The following is a 21,433-nucleotide window of genomic DNA, read 5'->3' on the forward strand; positions in this document are numbered from 1 at the left end:
ACGGACCCTCTGGGATGGTGTTTGGATGTTTCCAGAGGCATTCGCGGCTCAGAGGGAACAGCTGTGGGGTGACTGCCTCGTCAGGCGTCCCCAGCCGGGTTTGCCCCCCAGGCTGGTGGAACCGCGTGTTCTCAGTCATCTGTCCTACCTCGGGGCGGTTTCCAGTGTGACCTCCCTGAGCCCCTGTAACTAACTGACCCCGTCCGAACACCACTGTCTTGCTCCTGGGCTCCTTTCCTGTTTCTAAAATGCTGCCCTGCTTCTCAAAGGTCAAGTGTAAAGGGTGGACACGCCACGGAAAAGCCAGGTCTGCAGACAGGACAGCAGGGTGGCCGCGCAAGCTCAAGGGTCCAGGGGCCCAGGGCTCGGCTGCGGGGCCTCACTGCCCAAGGCCAGACACCTGGTGCCGCCTCTGGCTCTTCTGGTCTCAGACATTAGCACAGCCCCTGGATAACTTGTCTGAACTATTTTGACAGAATGGTATGTATGTGCTTGCTGCTTTTACTTACCAAGCTCACTGTCCTGGGTTAGGGCCTCTCACTGAGGCCCCTCGTGGGCAGACACCCTGCAAAACTGTCAGCCCAGGGTGCACAAAATACTGGGGAAAAGAGCTTTCTGCTGAAACTATCTCAGCAAGCTTGGGGCTGCTGTTTGTCATGCTGCACAGGCTTCCTGTTTCCTTTAAAACATTCACAATTAGTACTTTTGAAAAACCAGTAAAACACAATTTCATTTTGTAGTTATTTCCAAAATTGACAGAAATGGATCGAATATCCCAATTAGTTGCACAAAAAATGTTCATAACCACTTCATAGAAATTGTACTTCCTCCTAAATAAACGGAGGTTTGGGATGGACACGTTGTATCTAAATATTTTAATCCACAAGCATAAAAGATTAATAGCCAGCCACAGGCAAACAAGGACTGAAATGTCAGCCAGACACTTTATTGAAACAGGGCCCCTCCTGGCCCGTCACTGCCCGGCCCCTCCCACAAGAGCAGCAGGTCAGTCACATCCCTCACCTGCCAAGGTGCCCCTCCTCTGTGTCGGAAAGGCCTAGCAACACACATGAGTTCAGATCCAACAGCGTCAGGGCTGTATGACTCGGGAGTGAGAAATGGGTTTTCAAACCAAGAACCAGATGAAGAAAATCTTCAATCGATGAAAGCTTAAGTGACAAAGAGTTCTAGGAAATGAAGAGAGTGTAAAAAGCAGCGAAATAAGTTACGAATGGAAGAAGCGCTGGCGCCCGCCTCTTCCTGCCTGACGGGCTCTGCTGACGGACAGCTCGCTGCGGCGTCTGCCGCAGTCCCTGCGGGGACGGCATCTGGGGGCCTCGTCCAGTCCCTGAAACAGGCCTGCTTAGACCCCACAGGCTCATCCTGGTGGACGAGAGTGAGGCAGAGACACTGCGAGAGACGAAGCTGATCTGACCTGAGTGCTTCCCTTCTCCATCCTGGGCCAGAAGCTCAGCGCTGCAGCGCCGCTTTGTGGATCCTTCTCTCCAGCTGCTGCGCCCTGGAGCCCTGGCCCCGCGGAGCGGCCGGTGAGGGGGGCGGGGAGGAGCCCGCGGTCTCGGTGGCACCCACACCAGGCCGGCAGGGGGCTGAGGAGGAGAGCGGGATCTCGAGGCGGCCCTCAGGAGCGGGAGATCTTGTCAGGAGGCATGAACCCCGTGTCCCCGAGGGTCCTGAGAGCCACTCGGCCATCTGGCCGGACTACCAGGTGGGTAATGCTGCCGTTGTTGAGGGAAAGGCGGAGCCAGCCTTCTGGAGGGAACTGCAGCGCCCTGGAGGAGAGAGCACAGGCTGGGAAGGGGCCCACCCCAGGTGACAAGGCCTCAGGGGGCTTCCCTGGGGCTGGGGCCAACACCTGCAAGCCCCTCCCATTTTCAAACGGGGTCTCTCAGAGGAAGGAGCTGTCGGGTGGATGCCAACCCGTCAATCAAACAAGGGGGAGGTGACAGCTCAGCCTCTCCGGGACGGAGGATCAACCCAACTGAAGGCTTGCACGTGAGTCACAAACTCACTAGTTAACAAACGCATGCAACTGAATTTGTTCTTCCAGTGTCGCCAGAAGGGGACGGAGGCAGCAGGACGGTGCGGCAGGGGCAACCCACAACCCCGGAGCATTTCCACGCTCTTAACGCTGCTTAGGCACAGTTAGTATTTGCTGAAGAGCCCAGTAGGACTAGGGCCTCCGTCCGAGCCACCAGACCCCTTTGTGCCCCAGGACGCTGGGGTGGACAGGCGGCATCCCTGGGGCTCGCCATCGGCTGGCACTTCCTCTGTCGAGAGTTTTGCCGACTTGAAGGATTAACTAGCGACATTCTTTTTCAAGGCTCAGCGTCACCCTCACTGCTTTCACAACTGCCCTAAGTTAGGGAGCAGAACGCCCTCGTGTGTCCCGGGGGCACAGGCTGCTCCCGGCCCCGACGTCTCCGGCCGGCCCTGAGCACTGGGGTCGCACCCGGTAACACTGGGTCAATGCTGTCCCGGGGTACGGGAGGACGCGTGTTCACACAGCCCCGAAGTCGCCCTGAGCGGCACACGGGCTCGGGCTGCCCCCGAAGCCCAGCCCCTCCTCCCGGCAGCTCTCAACCCGGCCGGGACCCTGGCGCCGCAGCCCGCTCCCCCGGCGCAGGGCTGCTCGCCCCGGGCCACGCAGGCGGCGTCTGAGGGCAAGCGAACGGGCCCCTCATGAGAAGGGGGACCCCCCTCAGCTCCTGAAGCACCTGCGGATCACCTCCAATGGCCCCGGGGGAGGCTGGGTCCTCACTTGCACTAAGTGGGATGTGGTCAAACACATAGGCACCCAGCTGGCCTTCCCAGGTCCAGGGCCCTCCGTGACTCTGCCTGGGGCTCAGCACAGGCATCACTGCGAGGGCCCTGGACCTCTGGTGCCAGGACAAAGGGACGTGGTTGCCCCACGGACACAGGAGCCCCGCAGGAGCAGCTGGAGCAGCCAGTGACTAACGCGCTCACGGGTTATCACCCGGCACAAAACAGATCCGTGGGTCTATCGTCACACACATTCCAATTAACAAAGGGACATACGAAACCATTAAGCAAACACCACTGCGCAACCACGGGGGCAGGAGCCATCGACAGGTGCTGAAACCAGTCGGGGGACGTCAGGGGAACGGGCGCTCGCGTTGCCTCCTACAAAGTGTGACTTCGCAGCGGGAACGGCCGCGCACAGCGCCTGAACCAAGCGACCACGACAGCATCGCCCGGGAAAGGCCGCCCACGGGGGGCACCTCATTCTGGTCTGTTCCCACCAAAAACATGCAGTCGTGAGAAAGCCGTTCTACCAGACCACCGGCTGGGCCTGGCGGGCACCATCAGGCACGAGGAGGGGGGGCCGCGCTGGGGGCACAGGCCAGCGGGGGCGGGGCGGGAGGCGGGGCCGTGCCGTGCTGGGGGCACAGGCCGGAGGCGGGGCCGTGGTGGGGAGGCGGGGCCGCGGGCGCCGTCGGGGCCTCACCTGCACACGATATAGCGGATGACGTTGGCGTGGCAGATGAAGATCTCGTAGCTGTCCTCCTGCTGCTTGGCGTCCGCCCGGTGGATGTAGTTCCGGAAGGCGGCCTCGATCCGCGCCCCGTCCTCGTAATACTGCTGGGGGCAGAGGGAGGGATCGTCCGTATGGAGGCAGTGCGCGGGCCACCGCGAGCCCAGGGGTGGCGTGGAGGACGCTCCCGGGGGAGGCTGCCCGGGGGGAGTTTTTACCACAGCCTCCGGCTTCCAGTGAGACACGGGGGGGTCAGGCTCGATGGGGGCGCCTTCCCTCAGCAGGTCTGTGCTGACCTTGCAGACGCCTGCAGAGAGACACAGGACTCAGCGCCCCTTCAGGAGCAGCTGGCCCGGGGGTGGGGGGGTGGGGCTGGCACTCACCTGGCAGGTGTTTGCTGATGATGTCAGTGGTTTCTATTGCACGGGTCATGGAGGAATGGACGATTTTATTAAACTTCAACCCCAAGCTTGCAAGTCGGAGACCGGTTAGTTCAGCCTGCTCACGACCTTGAAGGTGGAATACACTGGAGAATTACACGTCGCCGGAGTCCCTGTTTACTTCACAAATACTTCAGTCCTTACCAAGCACCGTTAGGTTTGGGGGACAAGACGGGCAGCCCCTCCCAGGGCTCAGGCCTAAGGAAGGGGCCAGGCTTTCAACAGGTAAAATCAATGAGACAAACCAGCCACCTTCAGCCCCGTCAAGAAGAAAACACTGAAGACAACGGCCATGGCCGAGGCCGGCTGACGTCTGGGTGGGGTCCTGTTGTATACTACTTCTGGGTCCCTCACACCATCCCTACTCAACTTTGTCCAAAGACTGGGTGTCAGTGCGCCAGTGACCACCCGCCTCCTAATCACCACCGCCAGGTGCTAACACGTCAGGACGGCCAGCCTCAGCACTGCTGCAGCCCGGGTGCAAACACAAATGCTTTTCCTCAAATGTATCTTGGAATCCAGCCCAAACGCCCTCGGAAAGTCAGTTTCAGCTGGATGCACGATACCACGGATGCAGCTTTACTTCCACCTGAGCCCGAGGACAGGCCAGCAAGCCCGCTCCCCCGGCGCAGGGCTGCTCGCCCCGGGCCACGCAGGCGGCGTCTGAGGGCAAGCGAACGGGCCCTCGTGAGAAGGGGGACCCACACAAGTGGGTGCTATCTCATTCAACAGAGAGATTTTTTAAAACGTAAACTCTATCTCCAACCTCCCTGCGTTCCCTTGCTAGGAATTTCTCCTACAGACACATGAGCACAAAGACCGAGGCGGTCCCGCCCGGCAGCGCCATTCACAGCAGCAAGAAACTGCCACAGGCGCACTCCGCGCGGGGGCGGCTGAGACCCGCCACCGTTCATGAGGAAGGCTCTCCGGCAACTAGGTCAAGCCAGACGGGGCACCGGGCGGAGCCGCCTCAGAGCCTCGTGCCTGCAGGCAGGATCCACCTTAACGGGGACGTTTTCAAAGCCTGTGTCAGGTTTGGCTGATTATTACTAATAATGACAAGGCTCGCATCTGGGCCGAGAACACCTGACACAGGTCCAAAGAGGCCCAGCGCCCCAAGGGCACCTTCAAGGAGGCTGGCCTCTGCGGGCGGGCCCAGCCACGTACCCAGGGGCGTCAGCGTGCGGTCCTTCTCCAGGGAGGCGTCCACGTGGTACTGGGAGTGCCTGATGAGGAAGATGTGCCGTGTGGCCTTGGCCTTGTAGTGGTCTAGCCTGGACGCCGGCTCTTCTTCTCCGGGCTCCAGGTTCCTCTTCCGCAGGTTGACCAGGGACAGTGGTTCTCTCCTGACGCAGAAATACAAGACGGTGTGTCCTGTGCCCCTGCTCACAAGTCACCCCCCGTCTTCCTGACCGAGGGGCTTCCTGGGTTGGTGAGGCGCAGGGGAGGAGCCAGCGCCCCCCTTCTCTTGGCGCCAGGCCCGCCCTGGGCGGCTGGATGTGAACAGGACAGACAAGCGAAGCTATTGTGCTGCCCACGTCCTTGTGAGGAGACTGACAGTCACAGCAAGGGGACCAGGGACGCGGAGAAGAGGAAGGAGTGTCTGTGGAAGGGCAGGTGGGAAATGCCCACAGGGTGGCCTCGCTGACGGGGACGCTGTACTGCCCAACAGTAGCCACTGACCACGTGGCTACTTAAATTCAAAATCATGAAAATTAAATACAATTAAAACTCCATTTCCCCAATCACACTAAACACATTGTCGATGCTTAGTAGCATGTGGGATAGTGGGCCTCACACCGGACAGTGAGGAAAGTGTTCCCGTTACCACGGAAACCCCCTGGATGGCCCTGCTGAACACTGGGAGGGAGCTGCAGCAGCAAAGATGCTAGACACGAGCAAGTCTGGTGAAGACAGGCACTCTGACGGCTCACGGGCCTCAAGCTAACAGAAATTACATGCCTGTGAGACCGGCAGAGCTGGGAAAAGAATGTACTCAGCTGAGGCAGTGCTGGAAGAATAAGTTTTGAGGGGAATAATGGTGAATTCATGGGTTCTGCTTGGGCCGTGCGAACCTGGGGAACCTGGGGTGCCTGTAAACATGGCCAGGCCGAGATGCCACACTGGCAGTCACGTGGGAGCTGGGGCTGAGCCAGAGAAGACATCTGGAACCTACAGGCACAGATGCAGGAAGCCTGGCTCCTCAGAAAGAGGCTGGAGACTTCACCGGATGAGGCCCTGGAGCTTTCCAGCACGGACACCACCCCTCACCCTCCCATAAACCTAGACCTGGCAAGCAAATGCAGCATGTTGGCCTCATACACGGCTGGAGTCCGGCTCTACCTCAAGTCAGGCCTGCAACCTCAGAGTGACTCTGTTTCCTTAAAGAGGCCAAAGAAATTCACAAGATTGTACTGATGTTTGAAAAAGAGAGTATGACCCCAGTCTAATCGTGAGAAAAACAGACAAATTCCAACTGAGGAACATTCTATAAAATCCCTGATCAGCCCTCCTCAGAACTGTCAAGGTCATCAAAGCAAGTCAAGCCTGAGAAACTGTCAAAGCCTGACTGTCCTGTGGGATCCGGGAAGACACAACGGACAACATGTAAAAACTGAGGAAATCTCAATAAAGTACGGACGTCAGTTAACAATATCGTATCTATACTGGTTCCCTGATTGTGACAAGTGTCCCATATTAGTGTGAGGTGTTAACAACAGAGGGAATTAGGTGTGGAGTATACAGGTACTCTATCATCTTTTGCAATTTTTCTGTAAATACAAGACGATTCTAAGATAAGTTTACTTTTTAAAAATTAAAGGTTAAAAAGAATACCTATGAAGTTCCCGATACAACTAGGCCAGCAATAAATACTGGATCTGTGCCCCACACTCAAGAGTGTCAAGGAGTGAAGAGCTGGGACTGGATAAACCATCCCACAACCCAGAGCAGGGCCGTCCAATAGAAACAGAACACCGGCAACACACGTAATTTAAAATTTCCATGTGGCCACATTTACAAAGCAGGAAGAAACAGGTGAAATTTCAGTAACTCACTTTATTTACTCCAGCATACCAAAAATACTATCGTTTCAATACAGTATTTTAAGATCTGCACTGCTCTGGTTTTTAAATTTAAATTAATTAACGTTAAGTAAGACTAAAAATTGCTTCCTGATCACAGAAGCCACACTCCAAGGGCTCAATAAGAACACTGACAGCGCGCGGCCAGGTGGGACCGGGACCCCTGGACCTCACGTTCCTACTCAAGATGGCTGCTGGTCCTGTCCCCGCGAGGGAGCCTCGCGGAGGCCCCTTCCAGGGCCCATCTCCACCTCGCCGTCTCAGCTGTATCGCAAATATGGGACCAACGTGCCGTCACCCAATCTGAGGATTCAGAAGTTGGGAGACGGAAACAAGGACAAGAGCCCTACACAGCTCCAAGCCCTCCGTCTAGGACTGAAAACGACCACTTCGGGCTTCCCTGGGCGCCAGGCACTGTCCCTGGCATCACGGTGCTCCTTCCTCAAAACGACCCCCTGGACAGACGAGGAAACTGGCGCTCAGAAGAGGGGTCGAAGGACGCCCCACGTCCACAGCCACCCTTGCGGCCAGAACCGAAAGAGAAACCCTCATGCAAGCCTGCCCCGCCCGCCCCTCCGCGGAACCGACCACACCGACCGGCCGGGACGGCCAGGGCCCGGTAAGGCTCCCGCCGCCGGCCCCGCACCTGTCCCAGTTGGGGTCCCAGACGCCGGGCCCAGGGCGCGCGGCCCCCGCCCACGCCGGCGGCTCGACCACGCGCGGCTCCGCGTCCCCGCCCGCGCGGGGCTTCCCCACTGCCACCGCCGAGAAGAACACCGCGGCCGAGCCCCCGGCCAGGCCGCAGGCCGCCAACTGCAGCGCCTGCCGGAACGCCATGCCGGCCCGTCCCACGCGGGGCCGCGTCGACTCCGCGCAGGCGCTTTCGGGCGCGGACGGCGCGCCGTAAGGGACAGGCTTCGGCGGGCGTGTGCTTCCGGCCGCCGGGCTGCGCGGGAGACGCGGGAGTCGCCGGGATGGCCCTGCCTGCCGCGGGCGACTTCCGGGAACGAAGGCGGAGCCCGGTGGTGGGAGTTGGTTCTGAGACCCTTCCCTCGACCCGCTGCGGGGGGCCCGGGGTGGGAGTCGTTCCTGCCTTCGAGCAGCTAGTGCTCACGCGGCGCCCCCGGGGAGCCGCTTGGGCGGGGGCGCAACGGGAGCACCGAAGCCGGCGCCGGGCGGCTGGGCCGGGTCAAATGCGGGAAGAGCCCAGGGGGAACCCGTGCCCCGCAGATGAGTTGGGGTTCTGGTTTAAGTGAACTGGGAAACTCCCGCAGGGTTTGCTGGTTGCATTGTTTTTACTGTGGCAAAATACACATAACGCAAAATTTACCATCCTAACCATCTTTTAGGTGTACAGCTCAGGGGCATTAAGCACATTCTCTTTGTTGTGCAAGTATCACCACCGTCCCTCTCCAGAACTTTCTCATCTTCCCAAACTAAAATTCTGTCCCCGTTAAACACTTAACTCCCCATCCCCTTCCCTCAGCCCCTGGCACCCACCACCCTACTTCCTGTCTCTGAATTTGCTCCAGGGACCCCAAAGAAGTAGAGTCAGACAGTATTGTCCTTTGCGGACTGGATTATGTCACTTAATGTCCTCAAGGTTCATCTGAGTCGTAACATGTGTCAGAATGTCCTTCCTTTTTAAGGATGAATAATATTCCATTGTATGGATGGATGACGTTTTGTTTATCCATTCATCCATCAATGGACATTTGGGTTGTTTCCCAGTTTTAGCTATTGTGAATAACGCTGCTGTGAACTGGGTGTGCAAATATCTCTTCAAGTCCCTGCTTTCTGTTCTCTTGGGTGTATACACAGAAGTGGAATTGCTGGATCATCTTGGCAGACTTTTAAATGGGGAAGTGATACGATCTGATTTACATTTTTAAAAGTCACTCTGGATTTTGAAGAATGAATGTATTCCACAGAAATACCCAGACCTCTGCTTAAGCATGGTGTCTTGAACCCATATATTTATGTCTCCTTCTTCCAGAAGGTCACTTATTAAAATGATAGCAAAAAAATTTAAAAAGACAAATCTACAAGGACATATTTGAGTCCACAGAAGAAACAAAACCAAGAGATCAGCTGACAAAATTTTGGAAGCTGGAAATCAGATTGTTATTGATCTGAGGAGATGGAATATCCGTTGTCTGCACTGAGGGAAGCCAAGAAGCAAGTTCATCTATTCCGGTGAGTCTGGCAGAGCCTGGCCAGTTACAGTTACTAGCCCCACCTCTGAGCTCTGAGGACACAGCAGGACTGACTGAAAACCTGAGAGGTTGCACTCTTCATCCCCTCCATCACCAGTGTATTCAGGTGACCACCTCACCTCCAACATGGCAGAAGACTAGAGAACTTTCATTACAGAGGATCTGAACCAGAAGGCCTCTGGATTTGAGAACACCTGACAGCTGAGACTGGGCTGCAGTAATAAAGATGAAATTATATGAAGTTCACATACTAATAGTAGGACTCTAACCCCTTTTCTCCAGTTAGCCACAAGAATGTTGGCCGCTGCGCTTATACCATGCTCCCCTACAGCCACCACTCTCCCTGCCCCATCCGCCCACCCTGGGCAAGAAATGAAAAGATTCCTCTCCGGGTAAACTGACCAGCCCAGGAGAAAATACCTCAGTTATTGAAAATGGGCGATCCCCAACAAAACTGGGTCCCGGGCTTCCCTGGTGGCACAATGGTTAAGAATCCGCCTGCCAACGCAGGGGACACGGGTTCGAGCCCTGGTCCAGGAAGATCCCACATGCCGCGAAGCAGCTAAGCCCGTGTGCCACAAGTACTGAGCCTATGCTCTAGAGCCCGTGAGCCACAACTACTGAGCCCGCGTTCTACAACTACTGAAGCCCACGCGCCTAGAGCCCGTGCTCCACAACAAGAGAAGCCACTGCAAAGAGAAGCCCACGCACCACAACGAAGACCCAATGCAGCCAAAAATAAATAAAAATTTTAAAAAAAGGGTCCCTGCTTGGTCAGCCCACAGTGAGGCTTTGGTTTCACAAGTGCAGCCCATGCACACGAATCTTCCAAAGAATATCTGAGTGGCTTTGACTCTTTACTAGTGATGCACAGGGGCTTCCCTGGTGGTGCAGTGGTTAAAAATTCACCTGCTAATGCAGGAGACACGGGTTTGAGCCCTGGTCCGGGAAGATTCCACATGCCGCGGAGCAACTAAGCCCGTGTGCCACAACTACTGAGCCTGAGTGCCACAACTGCTGAAGCCCGCGCACCTAGAGCCCGTGCTCTGCAACAAGAGAAGCCACCACAATGAGAAGCCCGTGCACCACAACGAAGAGTAGCCCCCACTCACCGCAACTAGAGAAAGCCTGCGCGCAGCAGCGAAGACCCAACACAGCCAATAAATAAATAAATAAATAAATAATCCTTAAAAAACAAAAACAAACCAAAAAACCAATGATGCACAATCAAGGATCAACATGGGGGCTTCCCTGGTGGCGCAGTGGTTAAGAATCCACCTGCCAATGCAGGGTACACGGGTTCAAGCCCTGGTCCAGGAAGATCCCACATGCCGTGGAGTAACTAAGCCCGTGGGCCACAACTACTGAGCCTGTGCTCTAGAGCCCACAAGCCACAACTACTGAAGCCTGCGCGCCTAGAGCCCGTGCTCTGCAACAAGAGAAGCCACTGCAATGAGAAGCCCACGCACCGCAACAAAGACCCAACGCAGCCAAAAATAAATTAATTAATTAATTAATTAATCAATTTTAAAAAAAGAAGAAAAAGATCAACATGGACTTCCCTGGCGGTCCAGTGGTTAAGACTTTGACTTTCAGGGACTTCCCTGGTGGCACAGTGGTTAAGACTCCGCACTCCCAATGCAGGGGGCCCGGGTTTGATCCCTGGTCAGGGAACTAGATCCCCCATGCCGCAACTAAGGAGCCGGCAAGCTGCAACTAAGACCTGGCACAACAATGACAACAACAGTGCAGGGGGTGTGGGTTTGATCCCTGGTCAGGGAGCTATGCCTTTCAGCCAAAAAACCAAAACATAAAACAGAAGCATTATTGTAACATATTCAATAAAGATTTAAAAAATGCTCCACTTCAAAAAAAATCTTAAAAAAAAAAAAAAGAAAGAAAAGGATCAATAGACATTTCAGGAAATCCTGATAGGGTAACACAAAGATCAAACAGGGAAAATACAAAAAACAAAAAACCCTGAGAAAATAGAAACAGCATGCGAGACAGAAAAAAATTCAAAAACTATATAATTAAGATCCCAAGGGATATTGTATCCATGAAATAAGGATGGGAGACAATCAGGAAGGAATGTTCTAAGAATGAAAAAGCAGGGAGGGAGGGCTAATGTAAATGAACAACAGGAGAGCAGACCCAGCTGAAAGGGTGGCATACAGGGCCTCAGAAGGTCAGGGCAAGTCCTGGTCTAGAGGGGCCCTTGTCCTATGGGGCCAGGTAGCTAAGCAGCAGTATTGTGATATATTTTACCACAATTTTTTAAACGTTTTAAAAAATCTGAGGGCAGCCCTCTGATCACCCATTTCTTTCAAAGCAACAGCAATTATTCTGAGAAATTAAAATCACCACTGAAAAGCTACGTTATAGTTTATTGTGATCCTAATTCAATCCAAGGTGAGAAGTGAAATCATCTCTACTGTATTTTAAGGTTTCTTAGGGGAGCACCACCTGAGGACAGTGACTACCGTTTTAGAAACGGATTCTGACATTCAGAGATTTCTGTTTCTCCATCCATCATTTTAGGGTCATCTTGAATCACATGACCCAGAGGCAGGCTGGGTTGTTCCTGCTCCCTCACCCCGCCCCCCGCCCCCCACGTCGTCAGTGTGTCTGAGGACCTCTCCCGGTCATCTTCACTTCCCCAGAGAGGCCAGGTAGGTGTACCAGAACAGAGCCGCCAAGTTGGCAAAGAGCACCCGGAACTGCCGGAGAGAACACAGGCCGCGGTAAGAGCAGGGCCCCAGGCACACTTATCAGGCACCCACCCCCCAGGACGGAGCTCAGTCGCGGGTCAGTCCACTCACCCACTGCTGTATTTGCTGAGCCTTTACTGCGTACAAGGCACTGTGCTAGGGGCCCAGCAGAGGGGAGAGGAGGACAGTCCCTGCCTGATGATGTTTACGGGACAGCAGGGGAAACACTCATTCACTGAGCACTTCAGCTCCTGGCTCAGCCTCTCGCCCCAGGACCAGTCAGCACGCAGGGGGCTCCCCCGGCTCCTCCCTGACCACTCCACGGCCTGCTCTCCACTCTAACCCATCCTATGCCACTACCCTGCTTCTACGATCTGACAGGCATATTCCCACCTGAAATCACCTTCAATTCCTGAGTCTCCCAGGCACATAAGCTCCATGAAAGGAGCAGTCTGGTCTATCTCATTAGTCACTGTAGCCCCAGAGTCAAGAGCAGCAGGGCATACAGCAGGTGCTCAATACATATTTGTTGAATAAACTCTCTGCCCCTTAAGCACTCGCCCGCAACCACCTTTTAGGAAAGTCTCTAACCCCAAGCTTGCAGCACTGTCCCTAAGCTAGTCAGAAGGATTCCATTTTCCAGCCTCTCTACTTTCCCTTCCATAGACCCCTCCACGTCCTCAGCCGTTCTGTCTTCTCATGTCTCTATTTCATCTTCTATATGCCTTAGAACCCATAGTGTGTAGCCCTGGTTTCCTTCCCTTCTTGTTCCTCAGTTGTACTCCCTGGAAAAACCTAGATCCTCCTGCCTTCTCACCTGCCTCAGGCCCCAGGCCCCTGCACATAAGAGTCTTCAGCCTCTCCTGGCTCCCCCGTCTCCAATCAGCTTCCTCTCCTCTCCTCCGCAGCACCACCGAGGTGACCACTTCTTTACTCCCCTCAAAATACCCATCCCCCCAAGCCTGCCCCACCCCTCCCCCTCCCAGAGGGAAGACAAGGTGTGGCGGGGGGCCCCAGTGGACAGTGACCTCCTCTCGCTGCTGTGCTCACAGGGGAGGCGCGCCTTCCACCTGAAGTGCCTCTCTGCTTATGCTGCAGTCCCACCCCCACCCCCAGCACTGGGGCCGCCCGGGGTGCCACCTGCATGCAGCGTGGCCACTCTTCTCCTAGCTGCAAAGCCTTCTCCTCCTCTGGCCCACTGCTAACTGCCATTTTCCCCTCCGCTTCCCAGACGTCCGAGAGACTTTTTTAGACTTGTAGTTTATCTTCTACCTCCCCACACACTCATCAGTTCTCAGCCATCTGGCTTCGGCCCCATGGAGCCACTGAAGTTGCTCTTGGGAAGGCCATTTTAAAAGCCAATGGAAACGGACCGATTTTTAATTTGCTTTAACTCCCTGCAGCATCGGCTACTGCTGTCCATCACTGCCTCTGGTTATCTGCTACCCCTTGGGGGGGTGTGTCTGTGTGTGTGTGTGATTACCAAGCCCGTCCCCTCCCTCTTCCCACCCTTGCAAGGTATCTCTTTCCCAAGGGGGCTCTTGCCCCAGGTCTCTTTCTCTCCTCTCCCTAAAGCAGGATGGAAATCAGCCTGTATGAGCTAGTTTCAGGTAGGTTACTTAAATGGTGTGCAGAAAAGGGTTAACACGGCAGGCCTGAGGCCTGGGAATCCCTGGAAAGGCCTGTTTGAGAGGCTGGTGCTCGGCTGGTGTCTGGGAACTTGGATTTCATGCTGGTTCCCGCCTTTCCTCCAGGGGTGTAGGGAACTCTGGTGCAGGGGGCGGTGCCCATGTGCCCAGCCCCCAGTAAAACCCTGGGCAGAAACACCGCGTGCCTGCATTTTGCAGGTGGGTGAGGGCTTGCTCTGTGTGGCCCTCAGGGGAGGGAGGGAGGGAGCACAGGGCGCGAGCAATGGATTCCCAGGATCCAGTTGTACATCCTGGCTGCGTGGCCCTCATAAACCTAGGCCGTGAGCCCATCCACCTGGCAGTGGTCTTGGGACCCAGACCCAGATGGGCTGTACTTGGTGTAGAGGCAGTGGACACTGGCAGGGCCTTCAGCAAACCGGAGGGCGGCCTCACCGCAGCCCGCCTGCGGCCCGCGGTCCCACTTGCAGAGGTTCCCACCCAGATGCTCCGACCCTCGGCTCAGAGCCCCCGGCCCCGCCCCGGTGTGGCCCTGACGTCCCTGCAGGTGAGGCTGCCCTCCCGCAGCTGTGTGGGCACGGGCTGCTATCCAGCCCTAGAAAGCCGAGCGCTGCCCGGGACGAAAGGGCGCAGCGTGGACGCCACTTGGGAGGCCCCTCCTTCTATGTCACTTTGCCTGCCAGAATCCAGAACGGTAACGATTCCGGGCAAAGAGGAAAGCCCCAGAAGGAATCCGGAACTTGGGGTGACCCTGAGGCTCGAGAAAAAGAAGGCTGGCGGGGGTGGGCTTCGGGGGAGCTCGAAGTCCCTCTCTGGCCCTGCGGTGCCAGGCTGGCCTTACCTGCAAAGGGACGTAGTTGACATTAATAAACTGCACTGGAGTCCAGACTCGCCAGTTCATCTGCAGCGCCGGCCAGAATCCTCTCTTCATCTTGGCAGCGAAGGTGGCCGCGTCCTTCCCCTGGAAAGGGGGAAATGCAGGGGGAAACGCAGACCATGAGCAATACTGGGGCCCCAAAGCCTGACACGGTGATTTCTTTAAAACTGCAGTTTGTTCCGTTTATATGGACATAGCACACACGTGTGCTTGAGCAGCGGTGTGGCAAGGAGCTAACAATCCAGCAGGAAAATCATCAGAACAGTGCTCACACTGTGCGTGACCTTTGCCCATGACCCCCGAGAGCTGAGCTGATGGTGTGATTCACGCTGCTGGTCTGGGCACCAAACTGCTCTGCTGGTGGCTCAGCTGTCAATTCTTTCCAAAATAATCTCCAAAGCTGATGCATTTCCAATCAAAAGTTGTCAGGAGCTTTTAAAAAATGGACCCCAATAAATTGATTCTAAATGTCATCTGGCAGGATAAATGCATAAGAATAGCCATCTTGAAAAAGAATAAGAAAGGAAGGCTTACCTTACTAGAAATTTTTTAAAATGCTGTAAAATTATGGCAATTAAAAAGTCTAGTAGCAACAGCCAAAAACAAACCAAAACATGGAAATGTGGAAATGAACAGAATCCAGCAAAAGAACAAAGAGTCCAGATAACGGCCTGTACTCATGGGAATGAGAATATGATAAAGTTAACATTTTACTATACTGGGGACTGTTCAATAAATGGTAATGAGACAGTTTGCTATCTAAGTGGAAAAAACTAAGACTGAAGTATATCTCCCACTACATTAAAAACAAACACATAATACTAGAGGAAAGTATAGGAGAATATTTCTATTATCTTTGGGCCTATGAAAATGTGCAAAATAAAATCACAAGAGTAGAAGAAGAAAATATAGGAGAATATTTCCATTATCTTCCTTTAAGGAAGCCTACAAAGGAAAAGAATGACAGATTTGAATGCGTGAATTTTTAAACTCCTGTATGGAGAAAGCCACCATAACACCCTTTATATAACTTATACAAACAATTTAACTTTATATGAAGTTAAAAAACAAACACCTGGGACTTCCTTGGTGGCGCAGCAGTTAAGAATCCACCTGCCAACGCAGGGGACATGGATTCGAGCCCTAGTCCGGGAAGATCCCACATGCTGCAGAGCAACTAAGCCCGTGCGCCACAACTACTGAGCCTGCGCTCTAGAGCCCACGAGCCACAACTACTGAGCACGTGAGCCACAACTACTGAAGCCCGTGCATCTAGAGCCCGTGCTCCACAACAAGAGAAGCCACCACAATGAGAAGCCCGCGCACCGCAACGAAGAGTAGCCCCGCTCGCCACAACTAGAGAAAGCCCGCGCGCAGCAACGAAGGCCCAGCAGCCATAAATAAATAAATAAAGTGTAGGGAAACAAACTTCACACAGAGGAAAAAGCCACAAGGGTTAGGAGCTCTCGAGTCACAAAACCTGTGTCTGAATCCTGACTCACGGACTCGTTACACGACCTCAGGCCAGTGTTTACCCTGCAAATAACTGAAGGCCTCAGCTTCCTCAACTGTCAGGTGGGGTTGATGTGAGGCTCAAAGACCTGAAGCACTGGATGCAGAGCTTGGAACAAGGCTCAATAAATGTCTGCTGATGCTATCATTCTGCACCACTGCAGGGAGGACAGAAAACGACAGCCGTTTTTGGACAATTCTAGGAATCAACCAAGCAGGAATCCTCACACAAAAGGGACAGGCACACGGTGCGTGGAACGGTCTGCAGTCTGTAACTCGTCTGGATCACAGAATGCTGGATGCAGAAGCACCTGGAGTGTGCGTGCCGTATGGACAGTGTGGTCCCGCATGTCTCATGGTGTGGTGGGTACTTGATGCACTTTGGTAACATTTGCCATATACGTAGAGGCAAATGTTTTTGTTTTCTAATGGAAATATACTCCCTTCCTATTTGGAAGGGAAAAAAAGGAGAAACTGCTGTGGTAGCCTCACTCCTTATATGGGCACCCTCTACTTTCTCCTACCTCTGATTTCCTAAGGACTTCCCAAATATTTCTTTTTACTATCAGGGACTTATTAGCAATCACAGTGAAGTTGAAACATCTTTTCTACCGCCCACCAGGGTCACTTTAGACAGCACAGGTGTTCCCCTTACTAATAACTTGAGGTGAGGTCTCAAAATAAAACCCACGTGAGACGCGTTCACCTGCTGTGATTGGTTGAACGAATTACTTTCAGGGCAGAACCTGACACATCTCGGGCATGGAGGTGGAGAGGGGATGGTGAGGGAGCCGGTTAGTGCAGTGAGGTTGGGCAAACACACCTCCCAAGTCTTCCGTTGTGATGTTAAGTCTACACTGGCAAGTTAGCCTCTTCAGAGCGCTTGTGATGTCCAGACCCTGAGTGAGCACAGGCTTCTGCAAGGCCACTAGGGGGCTGGAACTTCCGTGCCGTGGATCTCTCTGGCACTCTGGTGAAGCCTGTGGACCCACTTCTCAGAATCATGTTTTGTAAGGTATAAAATAAAATGTGTGGGACTACAAAGAAACCAATTATACTGAAGTACAGCTATCAAAATATTCAGAGAAAATTTTACGACAGACCAGTATATATGCTTCTTCACTAACACATTCAGTGCTGAGACGTGCCAGCAGGTGTAAGGAGTGATAAGCATCACTGATACTCTGGGCTGTAACTGTGACGATGGACGTGTGACAGCCCACTCTCTGGGACGGCCGCTGCAGGCCAACAGGCGCTGCTAATACGGCTGTGCTTTGCTTCTGACGTTCACAGAGGACCGTGTGAAACGTCAGCCTGAGTGTGAAGTTCACAGACCCTGTGAGTTCCAACCACAGCCTCCCTGTGCCAGAGAAGGGCTGGCCTGCGTGAGTGCTGGGGCAGAGACCAACCTCCAGGAAGTTCATGATGAGGAAGAACAGTGACAGGAAGGCGGGTGCGAAGAGGAGGCGGTCCAGAAGCAGCCTCGTGACGCCGGCCAAGGGGGCCTCGGGAGGGATCCAGTGCTCCATGAAGAGGTAGAAGAAGTGACCCAGCGGCCCTGTGACAAAGAACCTGAGGCCCGCGCTGGGGCTGAGCTGGACACGCCCATCCTGGGGCCAGCTTCACCCCCAAAGCCCAGACCCTAAACCCCGAGGCCCTCAGCACTGACCACACAGGTCTGTGTGGCCCTGCTAGAAAATACGCTTTCTCTGAATCCTCTCCAAGCATTCTCTTTTCCCTCCGACAGAGCAGGCTTGTTCCCGACCCCAGTCGTCCCGTGGCTGGCTCCTTCTCAACACGCTGGCTTGGGGAGTTCCTTCCGACTGTCCTGAATAATGGACCCACCACCATCCCAGCCACTCTCTACTCCAGGCCCTGTTTCATTTTCTTCAGAGCACCGATCACTGACTGTCATGGTCTCATTTGCTTAGTTATATAGTGCCCTCTCTTCACCCCGAGAAGGTAAGCACCACAAGACAGGATCGTGTCTGTCTGTACACTGCTGTGTCTGCAGTGCCTAGAACAGGGCCTGGCTCAGGGAAGGTGCTCGGTAAATAATGGAAGCATCCCTGGTGTCAGAGCTCGTCATCAATCTCTCTTGGATCATTATCAGGGCTGAAACCTGGTGCTGTGCACTGGCTGTTCATTGCAAAGAGCGCAGAGTACTCGGGAGGGAACTGAACCCAGCCACCACGTCTACAGGGACAACAGACCCGAGGCTCCATGAAATCCAGAATCAAAAGACGGGCAAGGGCCCAGGGGCCTGCCAGCGCGACAGTGCGAAGTCTTTAAACAAGCAGTTCTCCCCCGTCTTTCCCTACCCTTTCAGAGAATGTTCAGTGGCCCAGGGCAGGGCTTCTCAGGAGGAAGAGAACGGAAGTCTTGAGGATGGAAAATTGTGATTGGATGACCTCCCAGGTGATTCTGAAACACTCCCCCTCTCTGGGGGGATTAGGACTTTAAATACATTATGGAAAAATCTGAGATAACTCAAGTTAGCGTGCTTACAAATACAAAAATGTTATTTGTGAATTTTGAACTGAAAAAAAGTCACTCTTGTTGCAAAAGACTTCAAAATAATCCATCTATACAAACACTATTGTTGGCCAGAGAACTTGGGGTGGATTTAATAGGTAAAACTCCTGAATCTCTGTGCTTTTGCAATTCAAAAAGTGGTTAAGAAATGACAATTTTCAGGATACGTAAGTATTTGTTTTCTGGATGTTTACGCTATGAAAATAACAACAGAAACTAACTGGCCATATTTGAGTCTGTTTTCCTCTTTCAGGGTCTTTGGGTCTTGAAGTCTGATTTTAGGTTCAGGTGAGCTATCTGCTCTCAGGTTTCTCAGCCCAATTACGATGGCCACCCTCACCCATGCAATTCAAAACAAAAACCAAATGAAACTATAAAATAAGTGAAGCTAATGTTATCCACCATTCTGACTTTCTCCCATGATGACCTCGATGCTTTTTAAAAAATTGTTTTTCTGAGGTAGATAATTCCAGGTCTTGATATCCTAGCTTTGTCGCACTTAGCCTGCTACTGGGTAAACCAGCCCCTTTATGGAACTCACCCGTAAATGGCATATCTGAGAGGCCCTCTGACATCTAGCTTTTGAGAGCAGTTTTCTTTTTCCTGCTTCTTCTCAATCAACTGGGCCAGGAAGTTCCCAAGTGCTGACAAAATGCCACTGTGGACAGAGAGGTATTCAGAAAACGTGCAGGAGGTCATCTGTTCTTGCACGTAATTAGCATGGCGGTTCTAAGAACATGCTGGGGATGGGTAGAGATGAACCCTTATCAGAGCAGCCGAAATGGGAGGTCCCTACATGAAAAGGTGGAGACGGCAGAATTTAATATACACACACAGGAGCACAGTAAGATTTCCAAATGGTGGGTCGTATCAGTGTCATATCCTGATTGTGATATTATCCTATAATTTTGCAAAAGGTTACCATATGTGGTTATAAAAGGGCAACAGGAGGGCTTCCCTGGTGGCGCAGTGGTGGAGAGCCCGCCTGCCGATGCAGGGGACGCGGGTTCGTGCCCCGGTCCGGGAGGATCCCACATGCCGCGGAGCGGCTGGGCCCGTGAGCCATGGCCGCTGAGCCTGCGCGTCCGGAGCCTGCGCTCCACAACGGGAGAGGCCCGTGTACCGCAAAAAAAAAAAAAAAAAAAAAGGGCAACAGGAGGGATCCTTATGATGAAACTTTTCTGTATTTTGACTATGGTGGTGGATACACAAGCCTATACATGTGATAAAACTGCATGGAATTAAACACACACTCACTCATGGACGAGTGCAGGAAAAGCTGGGGGAATCTGAATATGACCTATGGGCTGTATCCATGACAGTGTCCTTGCTGTGATACTGTACTACAGTTTTACAGAATGCTGCCAATGAGGAAAACTGGGAAAAGTATACAAGGGATCTCCCTGTATTATTTCTTACAACTGCATGTGACTCTACAATTATCACAATAAAATTTTCAAATAAAAAGGTGGAGACAGGCCCAGTTGCTCAAAGGCTTGGTCTATAGCTGCGTCCTGAGAAGCTCTCTAAGCTATAAAATCCAAAATTCTTAGAAGGGACAGTGAGGAGCCTCTTGATCTGCTCCTCGGCTACTTCTTTCTCATCGGCCCCCTTGCTCACTGTTCATGTTCTCCAGGGGCCCAGACCCACCTTCCACTCCACCGGGATTAGCTGGCTCCTCCCTCAGGACCTTTGCACCCGCTGGGCCCTCTGCTTCCCTTTTTTGCTCCCTCCTTCCTCAGGCCTCTATTTAAATGTCACCTCCTCAGATAAAAACTGCCCTGACCACTTTATCCGTGTTATGCATTTATCTGCTTTTTGTCTAGTTCTTTACAAGAATACAAGCTCCGTCAGGGTAGGAACTTATCTTAATCACTGCTAATGCTCCCCACACAGGAAGCAGCTGTGCACATGTATGAAAGGCTAAATTAATAAAAGTCGACTAATTGAAAGTAATGAAGGGGGGATGTCTCACAAAAAGCTCAGTACTCCAAATCAAAGGGCCGACCTAACCGGAGCACCGAGGGCGCTGTGTCAGCTTTCTCCCACATGCAAAGCTGCCAAAGAAAACAAGCCTTAACACCTCCCACCCCGTCCAGGCTTCCCGCGCACTTCCTAAAGGCGTTCACCTCAACCCATTCTAGTCCATTCTAGTCCTCAAAACAAGAGCAGGTACTAACAAGCCGGAAGGTAGCAGCGGACGCCGCGCAGGCTGGCGGGTGACAGACTTCTCCCCCGGGCCCCATTCACCCCGGACGGCCGTCACCTCCGGGGCAGAGGGGCTGGAGGCCCCGAGGTCTGCAGGGTCCTTCGGCTCGTGCACTCCTTTAGTCTGGTCCCTGGGTCCACATTTTAGGGTGTCTAAGAGTTACGGTTCGGAACCGAATATACAGAACGGCACGTGCTGAGCTTTCTGGTTAATTTAAGGCCTCTGGAGGGTCATTTTGACGCACCGGGATTTTGCCTTTCACGCTCAAACCCCCACGTTGGGTGCACCCATGGGGCTGCGTCACCGGGCCGTCCGAGCTCCGGGCCGCCCCCCGCCCGGGCCCGTCCCCTCCACCGCCGCTCCGCGCCGACCTGGTGGCCGCCTTGGTGAGCACCGGGTAGAGCCGCAGGAGGCGCAGGTACTGGGCGAGCGCCCGCCGCGGGAATGCCCCGAGGTCGGCCTCGGCCCTCAGCTTCGACGCCGCCGGCGCCATTGCCTGCCCCGCGCAGCGCGGGCCGGGGACACCGACCCCACTGGGCTCCGGGTGCGGCGCAAGGGGCGGGGACGGCCGGGCATTTCCCGCCCCGCCGCGACCCGCAGTGCCTCCCGGGACACACCCCTCGGTGCGCGGTGTGAGCCTCCGCGCACTTTTCCGGGAGTCCCTAACCGGCCACCTCCCCCTCGGGCGCC

The 21,433-nt window shown here is 54.0% G+C and overlaps 2 protein-coding genes across 3 annotated transcripts; both read right to left on the minus strand.

Moving 5' to 3' along the window:
* Positions 1-860: 860 nt before the first annotated feature.
* On the minus strand, positions 861-7,880 carry PGAM5 (PGAM family member 5, mitochondrial serine/threonine protein phosphatase; the record flags this gene model as incomplete). Of its 2 annotated transcripts, none has more annotated exons than XM_079717584.1 (6): positions 861-1,790; positions 3,488-3,621; positions 3,733-3,821; positions 3,898-4,023; positions 5,122-5,300; positions 7,684-7,880. In XM_079717584.1, 6 exons carry the CDS (start codon positions 7,872-7,874, stop codon positions 1,640-1,642), a joined length of 870 nt encoding a protein of 289 aa, XP_079573710.1. In that variant the 3' UTR covers positions 861-1,639. The 2 variants fall into 2 exon arrangements, with proteins under 2 accessions (XP_079573710.1, XP_079573711.1); XM_079717585.1 differs by having other exon boundaries at positions 3,488-3,618; positions 7,684-7,874.
* A 4,024-nt stretch (positions 7,881-11,904) lies between these two features.
* Positions 11,905-21,236, minus strand: PXMP2 (peroxisomal membrane protein 2; the record flags this gene model as incomplete). The annotated part of the gene is made up of 5 exons (XM_079717715.1): positions 11,905-11,973; positions 14,452-14,571; positions 17,409-17,571; positions 19,076-19,192; positions 21,115-21,236. The coding sequence occupies 5 exons, from the start codon at positions 21,234-21,236 to the stop codon at positions 11,905-11,907; spliced, it is 591 nt and encodes a 196-aa protein (XP_079573841.1).
* Between the last annotated feature and the right edge of the window lie 197 nt (positions 21,237-21,433).

Source organism: Hyperoodon ampullatus (genome assembly GCF_949752795.1).
Source record: "Hyperoodon ampullatus genome assembly, chromosome: 13".
Classification (NCBI taxonomy): Eukaryota; Metazoa; Chordata; class Mammalia; order Artiodactyla; family Ziphiidae; genus Hyperoodon; species Hyperoodon ampullatus.